The sequence below is a fragment of the Hemibagrus wyckioides genome, linkage group LG29 (genome assembly GCF_019097595.1).
Source record: "Hemibagrus wyckioides isolate EC202008001 linkage group LG29, SWU_Hwy_1.0, whole genome shotgun sequence".
NCBI classification, from domain to species: domain Eukaryota; kingdom Metazoa; phylum Chordata; class Actinopteri; order Siluriformes; family Bagridae; genus Hemibagrus; species Hemibagrus wyckioides.
In genome coordinates, this window is record NC_080738.1 from 14,567,337 (window position 1) to 14,586,843 (window position 19,507).

Below are 19,507 nucleotides of genomic sequence, written 5' to 3' on the forward strand. Positions count from 1 at the left end.
AAAACAAGCGAAATGCTCACACGCGTAGTCTCAGTGATCGATCAGTTTCCTTTACATCGTGCTTGCTGATGTTTAAAGCTGGGAACAGTAAAGTGTTTTGAACGAACTCTTCTGTCAGATCTACTCCATCTTTTTGTTAGTGCTAGCATGCTAATATACAGACTACACAATATATATACGGTACTTCTCCATAGAGGGCCCCGACGTATCATTTATCTATTCACACGATCCCAGCGTGTGAGGAAAAAAGTATATATTTATCATTTGAGCAGCATTACATGAGATTTTAGGAAGAAAAGAGAAGTAAACACCATACCATTGCGCTCTATGTAATTGGGTGCTATTGTTAATGTGCGCTGTGTTTGTGTTCCTCTGATTGATGGCGCTGGTTGAAAATGGCTGCCACGGCTCTATGAAAACACCATTTTCCTGCAGTCACGCCTCAATCATCTCCCATTGTGCGATTTCTCATGGCCGACGGCGGTGCGTGCGCGACTGCAGCCGAGTCGCTCCTGAGCAAACAAACCCGCAGCATATCAATTACCTATCATCCCGTTCAGACGGCGACACGGCAGGGATGAGGAGTCAAAACACACACACACGCTCATGTCTCAGGCAATCAGTGTGGCACAGCCTCGGATCGTGACATATTAGAGTGGGGAAGCTCACCTGTAGTGTGTGTGTGTGTGTGTGTGTGTATGAGTGTGTATTACCTACTTGAGGCCCAGCTGTCTTTCTCTCTCTCTCTCTCTCTGTCTCTGATATCCTCTAGTGGTAGATTGTGTCCTCCTTCACCTCTTACCAGTCCTGCCAGCTTCATTTACTGTCGTCAAACACACACACACACTTACACAATTGAGAGCCAATTGAAAGACGGAATCAGAGCTCAGAATTTTGTCGAGAGAATGGCAGATTAAACTGCTATTTACATTTCTCCATTTTACTCACACTCACACTCCCTGTCTCTGTCTCTCTCTTTTCCTTTCTCTTTTCAGTCCTGCTCAAAGGCAGAGTCTCACTATCAAACTCTGACATTCACCGTCAGACACTGACATCCACCATTAAACACCAACATCCACCATCAAACATTGATATTCACCATCAAACACCAACATCCACCATTAAACACCAACATCCACCATCAAACATTGATATTCACCATCAAACACCAACATCCACCATTAAACACCAACGTCCACCATCAAACATTGATATTCACCATCAAACACCAACATCCACCATTAAACACCAACGTCCACCATCAAACATTGATATTCACCATCAAACACCAACATCCACCATTAAACACCAACGTCCACCATCAAACATTGATATTCACCATCAAACACCAACATCCACCATTAAACACCAACATCCACCATCAAACATTGATATTCACCATCAAACACCAACATCCACCATTAAACACCAATATCCACCATCAAACATTGATATTCACCATCATACACCAACATCCACCATTAAACACCAACATCCACCATCAAACACCAACATTCACCATCAAACACCAACATTCACCATCAAACACCAACATTCACCATCAAACACCAACATCCACCATTAAACACCAACATCCACCATCAAACATTGATATCCACCATTAAACACCAACATCCACCATCAAACATTGATATTCACCATCAAACACCAACATCCACCATTAAACACCAACCTCCACCATTAAACACCAACATTCACCATCAAACACCAACATCCACCATTAAACACCAACCTCCACCATCAAACACTGACATCCACCATCAAACACCAACATTCACCATCAAACACCAACATCCACCATCATACACCAATATCCACCATTAGACACCAACATCCACCATCAAACACCATCATCCACAATCAGACACCATCATCCACCATCAGACACTGACATCCACCATTAAACACCAACATTTACCATCAAACACCAACATCCACCATCAAACACTGACATCCACCATCAAACACCAACCTCCACCATCAAACACCAACATTCACCATCAGACACTGACATCCACCATTAAACACCAACATTTACCATCAAACACCAACATCCACCATCAAACACCAACATCCACCATCAAACACCAACATTCACCATCAAACACCAACATTCACCATCAAACACCAACATCCACCATTAAACACCAACATTCACCATCAAACACCAACATCCACCATTAAACACCAACATTCACCATCAAACACCAACATTCACCATCAAACACTGACATCCACCATTAAACACCAACATCCACCATCAAACACCAACATTCACCATCAAACACCAACATCCACCATCAAACACCATCATCCACAATCAGACACCATCATCCACCATCAGACACTGACATCCACCATTAAACACCAACATTTACCATCAAACACCAACATCCACCATCAAACACTGACATCCACCATCAAACACCAACCTCCACCATTAAACACCAACATTCACCATCAAACACCAACATTCACCATCAAACACCAACATTCACCATCAAACACCAACATTCACCATCAAACACCAACATTCACCATCAAACACCAACATCCACCATCAAACACCAACATTCACCATCAAACACCAACATTCACCATCAAACACCAACATTCACCATCAAACACCAACATTCACCATCAAACACCAACATCCACCATCAAACACCAACATCCACCATCATACACCAATATCCACCATTAAACACCAACATTTACCATCAAACACCAACATCCACCATCAAATACTGACATCCACCATCAAACACCAACATCCACCATCAAACACCAACATCCACCATCAAACACCAACATCCACCATCAAACAGCAGGATTCAGTATTGCATTCAGAAACAGTATTCCTAGAAGCATTGTGAGTAATTCAGCACAGCTCTCTGTAGGACATAACCCCAGCCTCTGCAGTAAAAAGCTGATTATGTTATTGGTTAAGTCTTTACCAGAAAACGCTCTCCCATCATGTTATACCACCCAGTAGCCAGAGCAACCTGAAAAAAACCGTTGACATTTTTGACAGATTTCCACAGCCATTTCAAATCCCCACTGGAAAGGTCATCTTGTCGATCTGTTTTTAGCGACCGGCTCTGCACTCACTCGAGATAGAAGAACCGGATAGAAATTCCCAGAAGCCTTCCAGCTTTCCCGAGTGGAAGAACTTTACTTAAAGGACCAGCATTTAGAATCCATCATCACTTCCATACTCCATGATACACTCCGCCATACAACGTCAGCATTTACCTGTGGCTCATTGTTTTTATAACCTGAATGAATGAATTCAGCACACTGGCCCTAAACGCTGCTTTACTGGTATGTGTGTATAAGATAATGTTGTACTGAGATTATGAGGTTTAAAAGTCCTGAAATGAATTCAGCCCTCTTATCTGTTTAATCCTATTTATTGAGCTCCAAAGGCCAAATCACTGGGCTACAGAACAGCACTCTTTCCTTATTCCCATATATCCCTGCTAGAAATGAGCTTTGGCATCAGTGAAGCATGGAGTGAACAAGAGCATCTCGAGGCCCTGCAGGGAAAGAGACACGAGCAACGTGTGACCAGGAAATGACTCACTCCAACACCATGCAGGCCAAAGGCTAATAAGTCCCACTGTGCTAAGCGCTACAACAAGCAGCACCGTGCTAACACTGTTCCCCGTGCTTAAGAACTGCCAGTAACATTTTACACGATTTCAGGTTCAGTTTAAGGATTTTACCGTACATTTTCTCTTGCATACAGTCCTGAGAAGTATCCTGATACTAGGCTAAACGTGCAGTGCTAACACAACATGCTAGTAGTTACGACAGTAAACGGTACTTTAGCACACTGTTGAATGTTAGCGAATAAGCAAGTAGTAAGTGATGCAAGTTGTGATGTTTGTGGGTGTTTTATTGCTATCTGCATAAAAGGAGAGGTTAGCGTTTAACAAAGACAAGATATTAATTAAGTGCGTGGTGCGCTATTTCATCATTTGACCCTGCACAAATTGACCTGGAGAGTCTTTGTGAACCTGATGATGTATTAATTAGTTATTCTGTCTTTCTTTCTTTCACAATAAATAATTTTACAGCATGGACTAGGCTTTGGAACTTTTCTTGTTTGGAGGTTGTGTTAGTTAAACCAACCTGGCAACCGAGATCTCTACCTCATTAATAATCTCTCTGTTTCTCTTTCTTTGTCTTTCCCAGCACCACCAAAGTTTTTAAGGACCCCCAGCGACCAAACGGGTGTGCAAGGCGGCGTCGCTTCCTTTGTTTGCCAGGCCTCGGGTGACCCGCGACCCAAAATCGTTTGGAACAAGAAGGGGAAGAGAGTGAGCAACCAGAGATTTGAGGTACCAGGCGTATTATTCCGATGTATAATGCTCTCTAGCTCTAATTCTCCTATTTAAACCTTCACGCACCAGACAGTAGCGTAAAAGGTGCAGAGATTGTTGATGTATTCGAGAGAAATATTCACACTTACACAGCCTTGACCTTGATGCTTAGCCCTTGTGGTTCTGCATTCGGTTGCGAACCGCAAAATGGTTGATTGGTTCTCTGCTTCCTCATTGCTTTTCAGATGCATTTCTTTTTGCTCTGCAGTGTGCGCTCTGGCTCTTATTTGGCTGAAGCATTTAGATTTATTTCTTTTAATCTGCGCTTCTGCTATCCATGATAAAGCAACCCATCACACGAGGACACTGATAAGATTCCCATTAATGCAAGTGTGTGTGTGTGTCACTGCAGCATTTCACTGTCACCATTCTGCTAGCGATGGTTTGCAGCGTATTATCGTTTAAGGGGACGGCCCCGGTCGGGCACTGCTGTCTAACACCAGCAGAAATCTAATCTTATCAGAGTTCATTGCACTGCCATGGCTGTACGCTCTGCATGCTAACTCGCCGGATAAATAGACTAACAGCACCACAATCCTGAATCCTCCAGCTATTCCATCATGCACTTTGCCTTCCTCAGGAAAGTCATTTCCTCCCCCCACCCCATGACATGCCGCTGTCATGTTTTTTAATGCACTTACATGATAAACGTGAGTTCAGGATCATTCCGAATTTCATCTCCACATGTGTGTGAATCTGGCTTCACTACAATCAGCACCACGTCCCTCGTCTCGCCCGTCCATCAGAGCTGCGTTTTGTCTTTCATCTCAGCGTCCTGCCCGACTAACACCGTTTCACTTACTCGACTTTCTCTTTTTATTTGTATTGTCTTACCTCAACGTTAAAACCGAATAAGCTCCATCTCAATAAATGTCAGGAACACACTGCAAAATGGACGTTTTCTCAGTTTTAATGCGAAGTGGCAAAGCAGCTTCTGGTACTGAAGCATATTTTGATGACGGAAACAAAAGACTTATTTTTCAGAGCATTTTCCATTGTGTTATATTTCCCACTTGTGCAAATGTGCCATGTTTTCTGGACAGCAAGTCAAAGAATGAGATTGAGACACATGGCTAAATTGGGAACAGGGGTGGCTTAGCTTGCTAGACAAAATATTAACTCAATATTAAATGTCTGGTTTAAGCCACACCCACTTTAATAGAGATATTTGGAGCTGATAGTGGCGTTGCATTACACTCCTTAAAGGTTGTGGTCTGGGAAACGTGTCGGATGTTTATGCTGAAACTGTAATAACAATGTAATAAACAGATATTGGTATTCATCTGTGTTGTGTATGTGTTTCACCTGTGAACAAAAAGACTCCTTTAACATGTTGTGCCTCTCGTACCTGCAGGTGATAGAGTTTGACGATGGCTCCGGCTCCGTCCTGAGAATCCAGCCCTTGCGCACTCCTCGGGATGAAGCCATTTATGAATGCGTGGCCTCTAACAGTGTTGGAGAGATTAGCGCCACCACGCGCCTCACTGTCTTACGTGGTAGGTTTGATGTTCACAAACAGTTAACTTTTATCCCTCTGTACCACCAGCACGAGCAGGTAAGACGACTGTCTCCGCGTTGTTGTTGTTGTTGTTATTTGTCTTAATCCATGCAGCGCTCTGTTTACTCGCTCAAATTAAGGCTACATATGGCCACGGGAAAGATTTTTTTCCCGCTGACTGATGATACATAGATTCCTGATTTATAAAACAGCAGTGTCATTAGATGCTCATAACTCTTTTTCGGGGAGGAGAAATCATCTGTCTTGGTGTGATGGTGTACAGAAGAGGAGCTACTTTGTTTTGTGCAGCTGTGAACAGAAACACGTGGTGTGAATTATAATAAGAAGAATAATTAGTTATTCTTTTCTTTTTATTATTATTATTATTATTATTATTATTATTATTATTATTATTATTATTATTGTTATTGTTGTTGCTGTTAATAATAATAATAATAATAATAATAATAATAATTATTATTATTATTATTATTATTATTATTATTGTTATTATTATTGTTGTTGTTGCTGTTAATAATAATAATAATAATAATTATTATTATTATTATTATTATTATTGTTATTATTATTGTTGTTGTTGCTGTTAATAATAATAATAATAATAATAATTATTATTATTATTATTATTATTATTATTATTGTTATTATTATTGTTGTTGTTGCTGTTAATAATAATAATAATAATAATAATAATAATAATAATAATAATAATAATAAATAGTTTTATTTTATTTTATTTTTTTTTAATTATTATGCATTTTTGCCAGACAGATATGGTTCACACAACACACTGGTCTTATCCCCCCCCCTCTTTTTGTGGAAAATTATCTTCCCATTATTGGACAAACACAATGTTTGTGATTTCAATCCAGAATTTTATTTCCTGAACGATTTTGACTTGGCTCCGTTTGCCAGTTTATCAACTTCTACTACATTTCAAAGCTTCAGAGTCAAGCACATAGTCGGTGGTGTTTTGTGATTAGCATTCTCATTATTAGCAGCCACATTTTTTTTCCTCTTCTTCTTCTTCTTCTTCTCGCTACTTGCCTTTGGATCAGTAATTTAATTTTATGGCACATTTACAAAGTATTTTCATCCAGTCTTTGAGTCCATACTGGGAAAGGGTGCCAGCTTGAGAGCTTGAGTAGTCAAGCGTCTACTTTTTTTTTTCTTTTCTTTTCGTGGTTTTCTGCTGTCACAATTTCAGAGCGAATCCTGGCATTGTGGTCTTGTAGCACTGTCTCGGGAGGACTCGCATTGTACTTGTGGAAAAGGAAAGAATAGGAGTTGAAATTAAAGCGCTGCATTCTGGACTGGAGGGAGACAAGGAGATAAAGAGTGAAGACAGAAAGATAAAGTAGAAGAGGTGAGAGAGAGAATCGAAAGGAGGGGAGTCCTTTATGCAGCACCAGGAGACTGAAAAATTACTCAGTAAATGAGTTAGTACTGATCGCGTCTCTCACGCCTGTACAGAACAGAGCGGCGAAGCCATTAAAGACACTGAAGTGACACAAAGACATTTATCATATGGCTCAACAGCTGTAATTTGTTATCACGCATCTCCTGTATACATCTATAAGTGTATGGATGGTGACAATTGATAAAAGTCCAGCTCTGTTCTCCGGTACCTTTGGATGTAAAATGAAGCAATATCTATGTAAAAAATTCCACACTATTTCCATGCGTGGGTACGAATTAAAGCTGACACCGAGTGATTACGCCGTGCCCGACGAAGTCCGATCGCACCGCAGCGAGACTGTGCTTCAGAAACACAAACCCGCACACACCGTCTCTGTAAATTACCAACCGCTGGAATGCCCTGAACCGATATTTAATCATAATCACGTTTTATTTGAATGCAAGTGGAGAACAGAGTACTAATTACCTAATATCTAGCCAGTAGGCAATGAACTAGCTGCACATGCATAATTAGACAAAACCAATATTAATTTTGCCCTGAGATATGAGACAGCAGGAACACGGTTGAGTTGTGAACGCTTGCCACTTTCACTCATCATTCTGCTTTTTTCATCAAAATGTGACTCGTGACAACCGACGATAACCAAATCCAGTGTGTTGATTTTGCTATGACAAAAATAATTGGCACCTTAGACCAAAATTAGGGATTTTCATGCCGGTTTCCTGTACAGTGTAATTTAGACTGCCTTAATGTGCAATGGGAAATGTTCATTATTATGAAACCTTTTGTATTGTGGAGTGGACAGGGGTCAGCATGGGCTCTCTGACCTCTAAACATAAGCTGTGATGCCAGCGTTCACATATTTTTGGTTATTTGTACTACAGTAGCTCTTCTGTAGGATTTTGGATCAGGCAAGCATTCACTACCTATGCTCATCAGTGTGCCTCATGCGTCATGACCCTGTCACAGGTTATTCACCTTGGACCTCTTTGTTTTTGGTACTAATCACTGCATCCCAGGAACACGTGCTGTTTTGGAGATGCTCTGTCATCTAGCCAACACATTTTCCTGCTTCCCACACATCACCAATGATTGTTCACTTCCCTCCTAATATCTCAGGTACCACTGTTACGAGATAATTGACGTTAGTGGTTTTAGTTCTAGCTGATTGCTGTGACATCAGTTTACTGTATATATTTAAATGGAGTCTCGTGTGAGAGAAAGTATGACAGTAAAGCACACTATTAATCCCACTAAAGCATCGAGACAATCCCTATCTTGTCCAGTTTGAAACTGAAGTGGTTTGTCTCTTCCGTGGGAAGGAGGTCATGTCTTATTCATAAACGCTCCCACTTGGCCGAATCTGTTGGCTCTCCGGATCGTTCCATTCAGAGGGGTGGAACGGTTCAGTAATGAGCTGAACAAGGTCATTTCCTCAATGGATAATATGTAAAACAAACAAGAGCTCCTTTTTTTTTTCTTTCTTTCTTTCTTTCTTTCTTTCTTTCTCCACCCCTATTTTTCTCTGTCTCCCTCTCTCTAGCTCTGAGTAATGGAGCCCGGTGGTGGCAGTAGCGTGAAATGATGTTCTCTGGCATAGATCGTATCCTCTTTTCTTTTCTGAGCTGCACTTTTCTCAAGTAATTTCTGTGGGCAAATTGCTATTTCCACCCTTTTGTTTTCCTCTCTCTTCGATCTCTCACCTCCTATTTCCTTTTGTTTTTGCCTTTTTTCGAGCTTTCATTCGGGCTCTCTCGTCTGCTTCTGCATTTTTGCCTTTCTCTCATCGTTGACCTTTCTTTGTTGCCTCTTTTATAAGAAACTCGCTCCGTAGCAGTTCTTCTGAGACCAGCCCCTGCTTGCTCACAGGCCTGGTTCCTCCTGCTGCTGGACCTCAGAGCCTGCATTACTGTTAATTCATCAGACTTTCACCTGTTGTCCTTTTTTTATAGATATATCAGATATATAAAAGCGAACAGAGAGATTTAACCATCTGGGATTTTATCTGTAAAACTAATCACTAGGATAGCGTTAGTACAGACTTCAAAATCCTGCATGTACAGTGATGTGCTCAGGTTTCTGTCGCTTTGAAGCACTTGTATGAGTGGGTTTTATAAGACTTGCTTTTCATGGATCTTCTGCACAAGAACTCTTAATCACACCTACACAGTTTAGGTTGCAGTGCATGTAGTTCAAATAACAAAGGCCACTAATACAGACTCGCCCGCTAGTAAGTCGAACCACGGCTGTCGCAGTAAGTCAGCTCGGCCCTTACGCAAAGCAACTCCATGCTAGATTGTCAGCCGTATAGGAGGATCCTATAGGGAACAAAGCCAATTGATGCAGTTGCATCATTACAAGAGGAGCGACGAAGGAGGAGAAAATGTGCCACTGGGTTATTAGTATGCGGCCAGGATAGGGGATGATGAGGAACGCCATTAGTGATGAACTAGCAGACTCACCGAATTCATTTGCATTAAGTGCTTTGATGGAAGTATAATGAAGTCCACTACTCCGAATCTGCTCACGGAAGTTTTTTTTTTTTTAAAAGAGTACAGGCCTACTCCGGCTTCCTTCGACAGAATCGAACATCTTTTGCGAGAAATTCGGTGCGAGCGAACAGAAGCAACACAGCCGTATCTATAACCTCCAACATATGTTGGGAAAATTTCGGCAAGTTTCTGCGTTTAATCCGTTGGCACACACTGTCCCAAACAGCAGCTGCAGCTAATGCCATGATTAAAAGAGATTAGCGTCTTTCTGCTGTAGCGCTAGTTCTTTGAACCTTCAAAATATTCCCCCCGCCCCACTTCAAAGCAACAGAAGCTGCAAATGATACTCTAACCATATATTTGCATTTGGTAGCTTTTTGTCATTCAATAGACGTTGTAAATTTTCCCCTAGTTCAGTCTTCCCACGCTTTGGGGAGAATGTAGTAACCTGAGAGCGTGTGTCAAAGTCAGGAGACCATCTGGCTTTCCGTTCATCATCTTTGGCCGGTGATGACTTTATTTTACACTCTACTGTAACTCCCAGAGCAGCTGAATATAGCTAGGTAAGACAAGGCAGTCCTGCTGAGACACATCCCACACAGGAAATGTTTATCTCTGGACCGTGTGAATCTCAAGATCTTGGTGTCTAGGTGCAGTCTTTATTGTTTTGGCTCTACAGTCTATATCAGACTTCTTACAGGCAAGCTGAGATTAAGGGTGATTTATTGAATCAAGGGACTCGTCTGGATGACAAGAAGCCCTGTCTTTGATCTGAACCTTCACGTATAGCCTAGGTTTTGATTCGGATGGGTGAAGCTTCACCTAGCGTTAGGATCAGGGCTGGAGAAGGGGTAGAGTTAGCTTTGGGTTGGTCTTGGTGTAGGACTGGGCAAGGAATAGGGTTTGGTTGGCCTGGGTTTAGTTTTAGGATGAGGGTTAGGCAAGTACTGGTGTTACGTTTAGGTTTGGGCAAAGTTTATTTTTAGGATTAAGGTTTACTAGGGCAAGGGTCTAGGTCAGGGGTAGGTAAGTTCGGTCCTAGAATCCCGCAGTCCTGCAGATTCAAGCTCCAACCCTAATCAAACACACCTGAACAAGCTAATCAAGGTCTTCAGGATTACTAAGGCTACAGGCAGGTGAGTTTTTTTTTTCAGGGCTGGAGCTGAGATCTGCAGGACTGCGGCTCTCTAGGACCGAACTTGCCTACCCCTGGTCTAGGTGATAGAAAAGTGCTATAAGAAGTTCAAAGATGTGGTAAAGAACAAGAAAAGGACCGGACCAAGCACAGATCCTTGAGGTATACCAGTCGTCACCTGATGTACACTGGAATCCTGTCTCCCCACTTACACACACACACACACATCTTCAGTAAATCCATGCGAATCTGTTCCTATTGCTGAAATGCTGACAGGAAAACAAAGGCACTGCTGAAGTGTTCAAATTCATGGCTGAATAGACCACTGCCTCAGTGCTGCATGTTCACTAAAGTGAGGTTCAACTCTCTGCATGAAAACCTTTGTAAAATTACACAGCCTGGAAAGATCCCAAGCTCACAGAGCACCCAGCACCATGGTTTATCCTTCGGCTCTATAGGTGCCAGGACCCACAGAATTTGCCAAAGAGCCTGTTTGTCTCCAAACGCTGCTCATTTACGGACTTATCTACCCACCCAGGTGAGCTCTGCCTTTATGGAGCCGCAAAGTATGAAAAAGCATTGAACCAGTTAAAGTGTCCAAGTCAGCATGTACAGCTGATGAGGAGGAAGTTGGCCTTTCTGGTTCGAAAAGGAAGTTCATTGGCATGGTGCTGCTTTTGTGCTGGTTTTTTTGCTTGGCTCTTGTGCAATATATTTACTTATTTATTTATTTATGCTCTATAGACAGCGCCGCTTTTTTTTTTTTTTCATTACTCACAGCCTGAGCTGCATGCTACTCAGTAGCAGAACAGATAATGGCTGGTTATTTATTTCCATAATTAAAATGATCGAACCTAATCTGCTCTGACTTTATAGATCTCTGCCTAGACAAAATTTCCCCTGACTGTAATTAATAAAGGAAATGAATCATCATGCACGAGTACAGCGTCAGATATGATTTAGCTAACGGATAAGTGGATAGAACAGCAGCGTTGCGCTAAATATTACTATGCAGCCCGGGAAGATAGACTTTGTTCATTATCACAGAGAAACATCTGCTGCATCTATTGACAGCTTCAAGAGAGACGGAAAATCTCAGCCCGAGCAATCAGGCCGATTGTCATTTTGCGATTTGTCATTTTTTCTTTTCTCCGCTTGCGTCAAATTTATAGCGCATCGCCGTATTTAGATGCGATGTCTCATTAGATACTTAAAACCTCTGTAATGTTTATAGCGTTTTTTTTTACAACAGCACAGCATGCCCCGAAGTGTTTATGCCTCGTACAGAGCAGCAGAATGATAAAGCGAACATTTTCTAATTTATTAACGAACACTTTTCTAGTTACATTTAATGTTGTAGAAGTAACTTCCTTATGGTATAACAGCTATAAAGGGTGTGCTAACTCAGTAGGCACTTCTCTCTCTCTCTCCATCTATCTCTCTCTCTACTTCTGGAAAGTGTCTTTCTCCGGAATATTTTCTGAAGTTTGCCATATAGCATTCCTCTGAGAGACCTTCGACGATCTTTTCCCAACTTCTCCACTGATCTGTGCCTACTAATCTCTCTGAAGTGGGAGAGGCTGAGTGCACCGTGTAGGCGGTTTTATTGTGAGTCCCTCCTCTCTCATCGAGGTCGGCGTCACCAGTCAAAAGGTGGCGAATTATCGCACCGAACTGAAGAGTCGAGAGGGTTCAAAAGGAGGAGAGGATCCATCTAGGGCCACGTGGCTCATTTTCCACTCCAACACTCGGAATTGAGCTAATGATGCTCTTGAGGGAAAGTTCACCAGAAGACGATGCAGAAAACATTGCACAGAACAAGGCATTTACAAACAGGAACACAGGTATGAGCAGAGGTGTAGTGTTGTTCAAGGCTGGACGTCCACTTGAACATAGAAGGCTGGATTCTGACTCAGGGGAGATGGTCGAGAGGTCTGATGTAACCATCCGGAGGAAGTGTTGGCTCAAGATACAGAAACCTTATGCACCCTTTAACTGATTACATTTTGCATCGTTCTGGTGCGACCTCTTGTATTATTGCATTGTGTTACATGCACATTAAAAATGATCTTTTTGTCTTTAAAAATTAAATTAAATGATTTTTTCACATAGTGGCAGCACAGACCTTTCGAGAACATTTCTGATTCTGTTCTTTCTGTTTCACGGTCAAGACAAAAAAGTCAAAGTCCAATCCCAAGAACTATTCCCAGCATCTTTTAAAAACCAGTCTTGGCCCGTACACCAAAAAACACGACCTTTGCAGTCTTCTGATCTGCTTTCCAATAAAAAAACAAAAAAGCTACACTTCCCCTCAGCAACTGGATATAGTGTATGATGTCATTCCCACAGCACTGCAGCTTGGCAAGCCAGGTCCAGCTCTTCTGGACAAACTTTTCTTTGTTTAATGGCAGCGCTGGAGATGATGTAATTTTGCTTCTCCGTGCTGATATGCACTCTGTCTAGCATCAGTACAGCCGTGAGCGATTTCTCCCACCGCGTACGCTGGCTCGGCTTTTTTAATTATTTATCGCCATGGCTGCATTCAGGTGAATCACGCCTCTTTTTCCTTTAGGACGCTTTATAGTGAACACCTGGGGAAGGGTTTGATGTGGAATAAAGCCAGAACTCGTGCTGTTATTTATTTATTTATTTATTTGTTTGTTTATTTTTAGTGTTCTAGGCTCTAGTGTTCTGACTCTGATAACTAGGCTTTCGTTTCAGAACGTAAGCCACGCCCAGAAATGATAAATACTGGTCTGTTAGTATGAATTTAGGGTTCTACTTAAAAGGGAATCTTCCCTTAGTTGAACAAAAGTTGAAGCGAAACAAAAAAAGGGCTTCTAGATGGATCTTTGGGAGGTCGCACTACATCCAGTGGGCGTGTCATGTGATTGGTTGGCTCTGATTGTTCAAACTCGGCATTGAGTAACGAATAAAAAGGGAACGCCGCAAAATATTCTGCCTGCGTTCGGACGGTTAAAATGACGCGGACGAATTCTTACAGTTCGCAAATGAGCTGGTTTTTGTTTCAGCGTTGTGCTTTAAATATTCAGGAACTTTTGGCCACATCCTTTTTAACAGAAGTAACGTCTTTAAAGACTAAAGAGGTTCGGTTCGGTTTATCCATCGCCTGGAATACTGTATTTATTTCTTAATGTCTACTTTCCTCAAGGGGAAAGAATGCAATGGGATAGAGTGTTATAACAGGACACACACACAAATGCACATCACAAAGCAAACAGCCCAGAGACTTCTGAAGTAGCTTTTTTGCTTCTTGAGCATTAGTCATCTCCTATAGGTCTGAGCAAAATATGACTTAATAATAAAATATACAGAAACAGAAAGCAGCCATATGAAAGAGCACACAGTGCTGTGTATTCAGAGATAGAGAGAATGATGAAAAGGGACAGAGCAAGCAAAGATCAAGTCAGTGAACTGAGCTGCAGCTTCATTCTCTCTCTCTCTCTTTGTCTCTCTCTCTTGCATTCTCTCTCTCTCTCTCTCTCTCTCTCTCTCTCTCTCTGTCTCCATCTAAACGGTCTGTTATCACCGAGATGAAATCTTTCATGTCAGTCTATCCGTGTTCTCTGGCACTGCCTCAGACCAGTTGGCCTCATATCACTTTTTTTTTTATCCCTCTCTTTATCTGTCTATTTGATCTGAGCCCCTGGGATGTACACACACACACACACACACACATGCGCCACACTGAGCCGTGTGTCTGTGTGCGCATAGGGTAGAGGAAGATCGACACAGATCTGGCGTGCATATGAAAGATGTAGCGATGCATTTCACGCCACAAGCATGAGTTCCTCCCCGTAATGTGATGTGTCAGGAGAGAGAGAGAGAGAGAGAGAGAGAGAGAGAGACGATGAAATGTAATACAGGGTGATAGGGATAAAAAGGAATAAATGCAAGAGAGAGATATAGAGATACACAGACAGGAAGTGATGGAGGGAAAGATACAGACATGTAGTTAAAAGGGGTGGATAAGGGACGAGAGAGAGAGAGAGAGAGAGAGAGAGAGAGATGGGCTGAGAGAAAGAGAATACAAAGTAAGTAGATAGAGAGTACAGAGTCATACAGGCAGGCAGGATTAGAGAGAGAGAGAGAGAGAGAGAGAGAGAGAGAGATGGGCTGAGAGAAAGAGTATAAAAAGTAAGTAGATAGAGAGTACAGAGTCAGGCAGGCAGGCAGGATTAGAGAGAAAGAGAGAGAGCGAGAGAGAGAGAGAGAGAGAGAGACTGAAAGGTAGTGTAAGAGAGAGAGAGAGAGAGAGAAATAGAGAGAAGAGCATGAAAGCGTCTAGGAGCATCAGCTTATCACCTCGTTCCAAAGAGACGCTTCCATCTGTGACTCTGTCAGCATGATCATGAGGAGGGTTTGACGACCTGGCGCACTGTTCCACAAACCTACAGCCATTACAGAGAAATAGAGAAGTGGCTTCTGTGTATCAGTCTCAGAGAAGGAGGCGTGGCTTCAGTGTGTTAGTCTTAGAGAAGGAGGAGTGGCTTCTTCGTCCCAGTCTTAGTGTCTGTCTTTGAGAAGGAGGCGTGGCTTCTGTGTGTTAGTCTTAGAAAAGGAGGCGTGGCTTCTGTGTGTCAGTCTTAGAGAAGAAGGTATGGCTTCTTTGTGTCAGTCTTAGAAAAGTAGGTGTGGCTTCTGTGTGTCAGAAGTATGCGTGGCTTCTGTGTGTTAGTCTTAGAAAAGGAGGCGTGACTTCAGTGTGGTAGAAAAGAAAAGAAGGCATGGCTTTGGTGTGTCAGTCTTAGAAAAGGAGGTGTGGCTTCTGTGTGTTAGTCTTAGAGAAGAAGGTGTGGCTTTTTTGTGTTAGTCTTAGAGAAGGAGACATGACTTCAGTGTATTTGTCTTAGAGAAGGAGGTGTGGCTTTAGTGTGTCGGTCTTAGAGAAGGAGGCGGAGGCGTGGCTTCTGTGTGTCAGTCTTAGAGAAGGAGGCGTGACTTCAGTGTATTTGTCTTAGATAAGGAGGTGTGGCTTTAGTGTGTCAGTCTTAGAGAAGGAGGCATGACCTCTGTGTGTCAGTCTTAGAGAAGGAGGCGTGGCTTCTGTGTGTCAGTCTTAGAGAAGGAGGCGTGGCTTATATGTCTCAGTCTCAGAGAAGGAGGTGTGGATTCAGTTTGTCTGTCTTAGAGAAGGAGGCGTGGCTTTAGTGTGTTAGTCTCAGAGAAGGAGGCGTGGCTTTAGTGTGTTAGTCTCATAGAAGGAGGCGTGGTCATTGTTTGTCAGTCTCAAAAAAAGAGGTGTGGCCTACAGTATATACCTGTCAGTCCCTTATATTAGACGTCACCTCCTGAAGAAATAACCCGAAGAAATAAGTTTGAAGTTCTGAATATTATCCTCAGACTTTTCATACTTTTATTATGAGTTAGGGCGAAAAAGTTCTGCCATTAACCCCAGTGTTAAGATAATGTGAACTCCTCGAGGCGTTTTATTAGCGTCATTTTAGTAATTCAGCCAGCGTCTGACCGCTACGCCGCCCCGAGCGCTGTGTGTGCAGGTGTGTGGCCTGTGAAGGTGGATTTGGGAAATAAAGCAGCAAATGAAGAGCTGATTGCTGCTGCGACACTCAGCATAATCTCTGGCATCAGAGCCACTTTAGCATCGAATAAAACACGGAAATTAATTACAAAACCTCAGGAAGACTTCGAGAGGACACAAGATTCATCTGGGAGAGGAGGATGCCATCACTCATGCCTACACAACACACACACAACACACACGTCATTCCTAGTAAAAAATAATTTCCAAGATTTTTCATTTTCCTTTTTTGTCATATATCCGTCTGCCCTTCTCAATGTGTGTTATTTTTTTGTCTTATTTCTCATTCTTCCTCTCTCTCTCTCTCTTATATTATTTCACTTTATTACCTCTACACTTTCTCTTCCTTATTTTTTCATTCTCTTGCTCACTTTCTTTCTTATTCCCTCTTCCATCCTCTCTTCCTTTCTTTAGCATCCACCTTCCTTTTACTTGCTTTCTCTCTCTCTCTCTCTCTCTCTGATAACGTCTCATATTCTCTTTCATTGTCTCACTTTTGCTCTCTTCCTCTCTTCACCGTGTTTCTCTGGATTTTCCGTTTCTCTCCCTCGTTCTGTAATTTCTCCCCCCTCTCTCCCTCTCTGCGTGAGAATAATTTGCGGTATATATATTCGGGAGCCGAACCCTTACACTCCTTGTCAGCTCTGATGCATTGAGATCATTAATGAAGGGACACAATTTCAGCACTCGCGCTCCCCGAGCCCGAGGCCAGCAGAGGTGAGACGCAATTCAGCCTGTCGCTGGAAACACTCCGTCTGCACTGCACAGGCCAGGCAATTTGCACAAATTAATGCCACGTTCGCTCAGAATTAGCATCTTAGCTCTGGAACTGTGGGCGTTCAAAGAGTAGGAGTTGTGAGAACTAATTTCAGGAAGAGATTTCAGAGAGGGAATGTATAATGTTTGTGTGTTTCTTAACTGTTATTATTATTACTTCAGTCTCAATGTACTATTTTATGCACTTTTTCTACAGTGTGTTCCCATTGACTGGAAAAGACATAGTAATGAAAACATCTAACTTTGTTTAATTACATGTCAATTAGCGGGGTTTTATTTTTAGAAACAAAACCACAGCTTCACATTCTTCACATGCTTTCGGTTGTGCATCTCTGAGCTTTCCGTTCATCTGGATCTGCTCGGTGTGAAGCTAAAGCTAAATCGCTCCAAGCAAAAACAAACAGTGTGTTTTATTCACACAGAGTCAGATCACTGCTTCAGACATCTGATAACATGTCTGAAAAGAAACTGTACAACAATAAAATAAATAAATAAATAAATAAATAAATAAATAAATAGATAAAGTACAATAAAAAATCCTTTAATATTTCCTATATAATTTTAATAATAATGTATAATTTTAATATATTATTTAATATTATTATAATATTAAATTATATAAATATATAAATATTAATATATTAAAAAATATTAATATTAAATATTTTTTAAAAATAATCTTAATATCTAATATTAAAAATATTAATAATAATTAGTAGGCAAAATGCTGAGGTATAACAGGAATAAAACACTTTCTCCCATTATCCCTTGTATAACTAATTTGTATAAGTTGAAGAAAGTCTCCACGTTGTACATATCAGCCCAGATCCAGATCCTAATCCCTTACGGCTGTTCCTGCCAAGGTGAAAGGTCATCTAGTTTGGTCCTGTGGCACGTAAAGCATCCCATCCTGAGGAGACACGTGAGCCGCCTCTAATCCGGCGTGAAATCGCAGCATGGCTGGACGGGCTGATGAGGCGTCAGTGAAGAATCCGTCTCCGTCGTCTCCGCCGTCTCCATCGCTCCGTCTTGTCCCGTCCTGCTTCTGTTGTTCAGTCACGTCTGTGCGTCTTAGCCTGAGGACTGAAGTAAGGAAACATTAGCTTGAGCTATGCACGGGCTCTCGAGCTCTCTCTGCAGGAATGTGTGTGTGCGGCTGTGTGTTGGCGTGATTTACGAGCGTCCTACACACACCTATCAGTTTAAATCCAATGACTCAGCTCGATAGACTTATTGGTGGAGTCAATCGATACGCGTTTACACTTAAGCACATAATCGCCTCTGCTAACACGAACGATGAGTGTGAGGGTGAGTGGCTAAAGCAGTCCTTCTCCCGCTTTAGACAGATTTACGTTATTGCGCGTGTCGGGGGATTCTTGGCACCACGGAACAGCGCCATTGGCGATCCTGAAAAACCTCACACGCAGCACAAAGAGCAGAGCTGGAGCATCACACAGCAGCTGGCCATCTGTGCACGGCGGCAGTTGCTTATTTGGCCTCATGTGCAGTACATTAGTGTGATTTAGTGTTTAGAACAGGCTAGAAGTTGCATCAGGTTTTTGTCAGAGCAGGAATTGTAAAATCGAAATGTAAACAATGATACACTGTGTTTAAGGATTTAAAGGAGCTCAGTTCAATTGGATACAATTAAGAATTGCTTCAGCGCACCACTCTATAAACACTTTATTCAAGTTGGAAGAATCCTATGGAAGACCACACCTACTTTATTGGGACTGGCTCGTGCATGGGGCATGCCTCCTTTTCTGGGACTAATTGGCTTATAGGCCACGCCTCCTTCACTGAGACTAATAGGCTCATAGCCCACACTTCCTTTACTAGGACTAATAGGCTCACAGGCCACACCTCCTTCACTGGGACTAATAGGATCATAGGCCACACCTCCTTCACTGGGACTAATAGGATCATAGTTTATGCCTTTTTCACTGGGACTAATAGGCTCATAGGCCACGCCTCCTTCACTGGGAGTAATAGGCTCATAGGCCATGCCTCCTTCACTGGGTCTAATAGGCTCATAGGCCACGCTTCCTTTACTGGGAGTAATAGGCTCATAGGCCACACCTCCTTCACTGGGACTAATAGGATCATAGGCCACGCCTCCTTCACGGGGACTAATAGGATCATAGGCCACACCTCCTTCACTGGGACTTACAGGTGTATGGGACATGCCTCCTTCA

At 42.2% G+C, this 19,507-nt stretch overlaps 1 protein-coding gene across 33 annotated transcripts in view; it reads left to right on the plus strand.

Annotated features, from left to right (window-relative positions):
- Positions 1-19,507, plus strand: part of LOC131349460 (receptor-type tyrosine-protein phosphatase delta-like) — a 403,614-nt gene that overhangs the window by 294,593 nt on the left and 89,514 nt on the right. For all 33 annotated transcript variants that reach the window (XM_058385154.1, XM_058385153.1, XM_058385162.1 and 30 more), the window contains 2 exons: positions 4,222-4,367; positions 5,764-5,905. In XM_058385154.1, the coding sequence (XP_058241137.1) occupies positions 4,222-4,367; positions 5,764-5,905 (288 nt within the window). The remainder of the gene's footprint in view (positions 1-4,221; positions 4,368-5,763; positions 5,906-19,507) is intronic.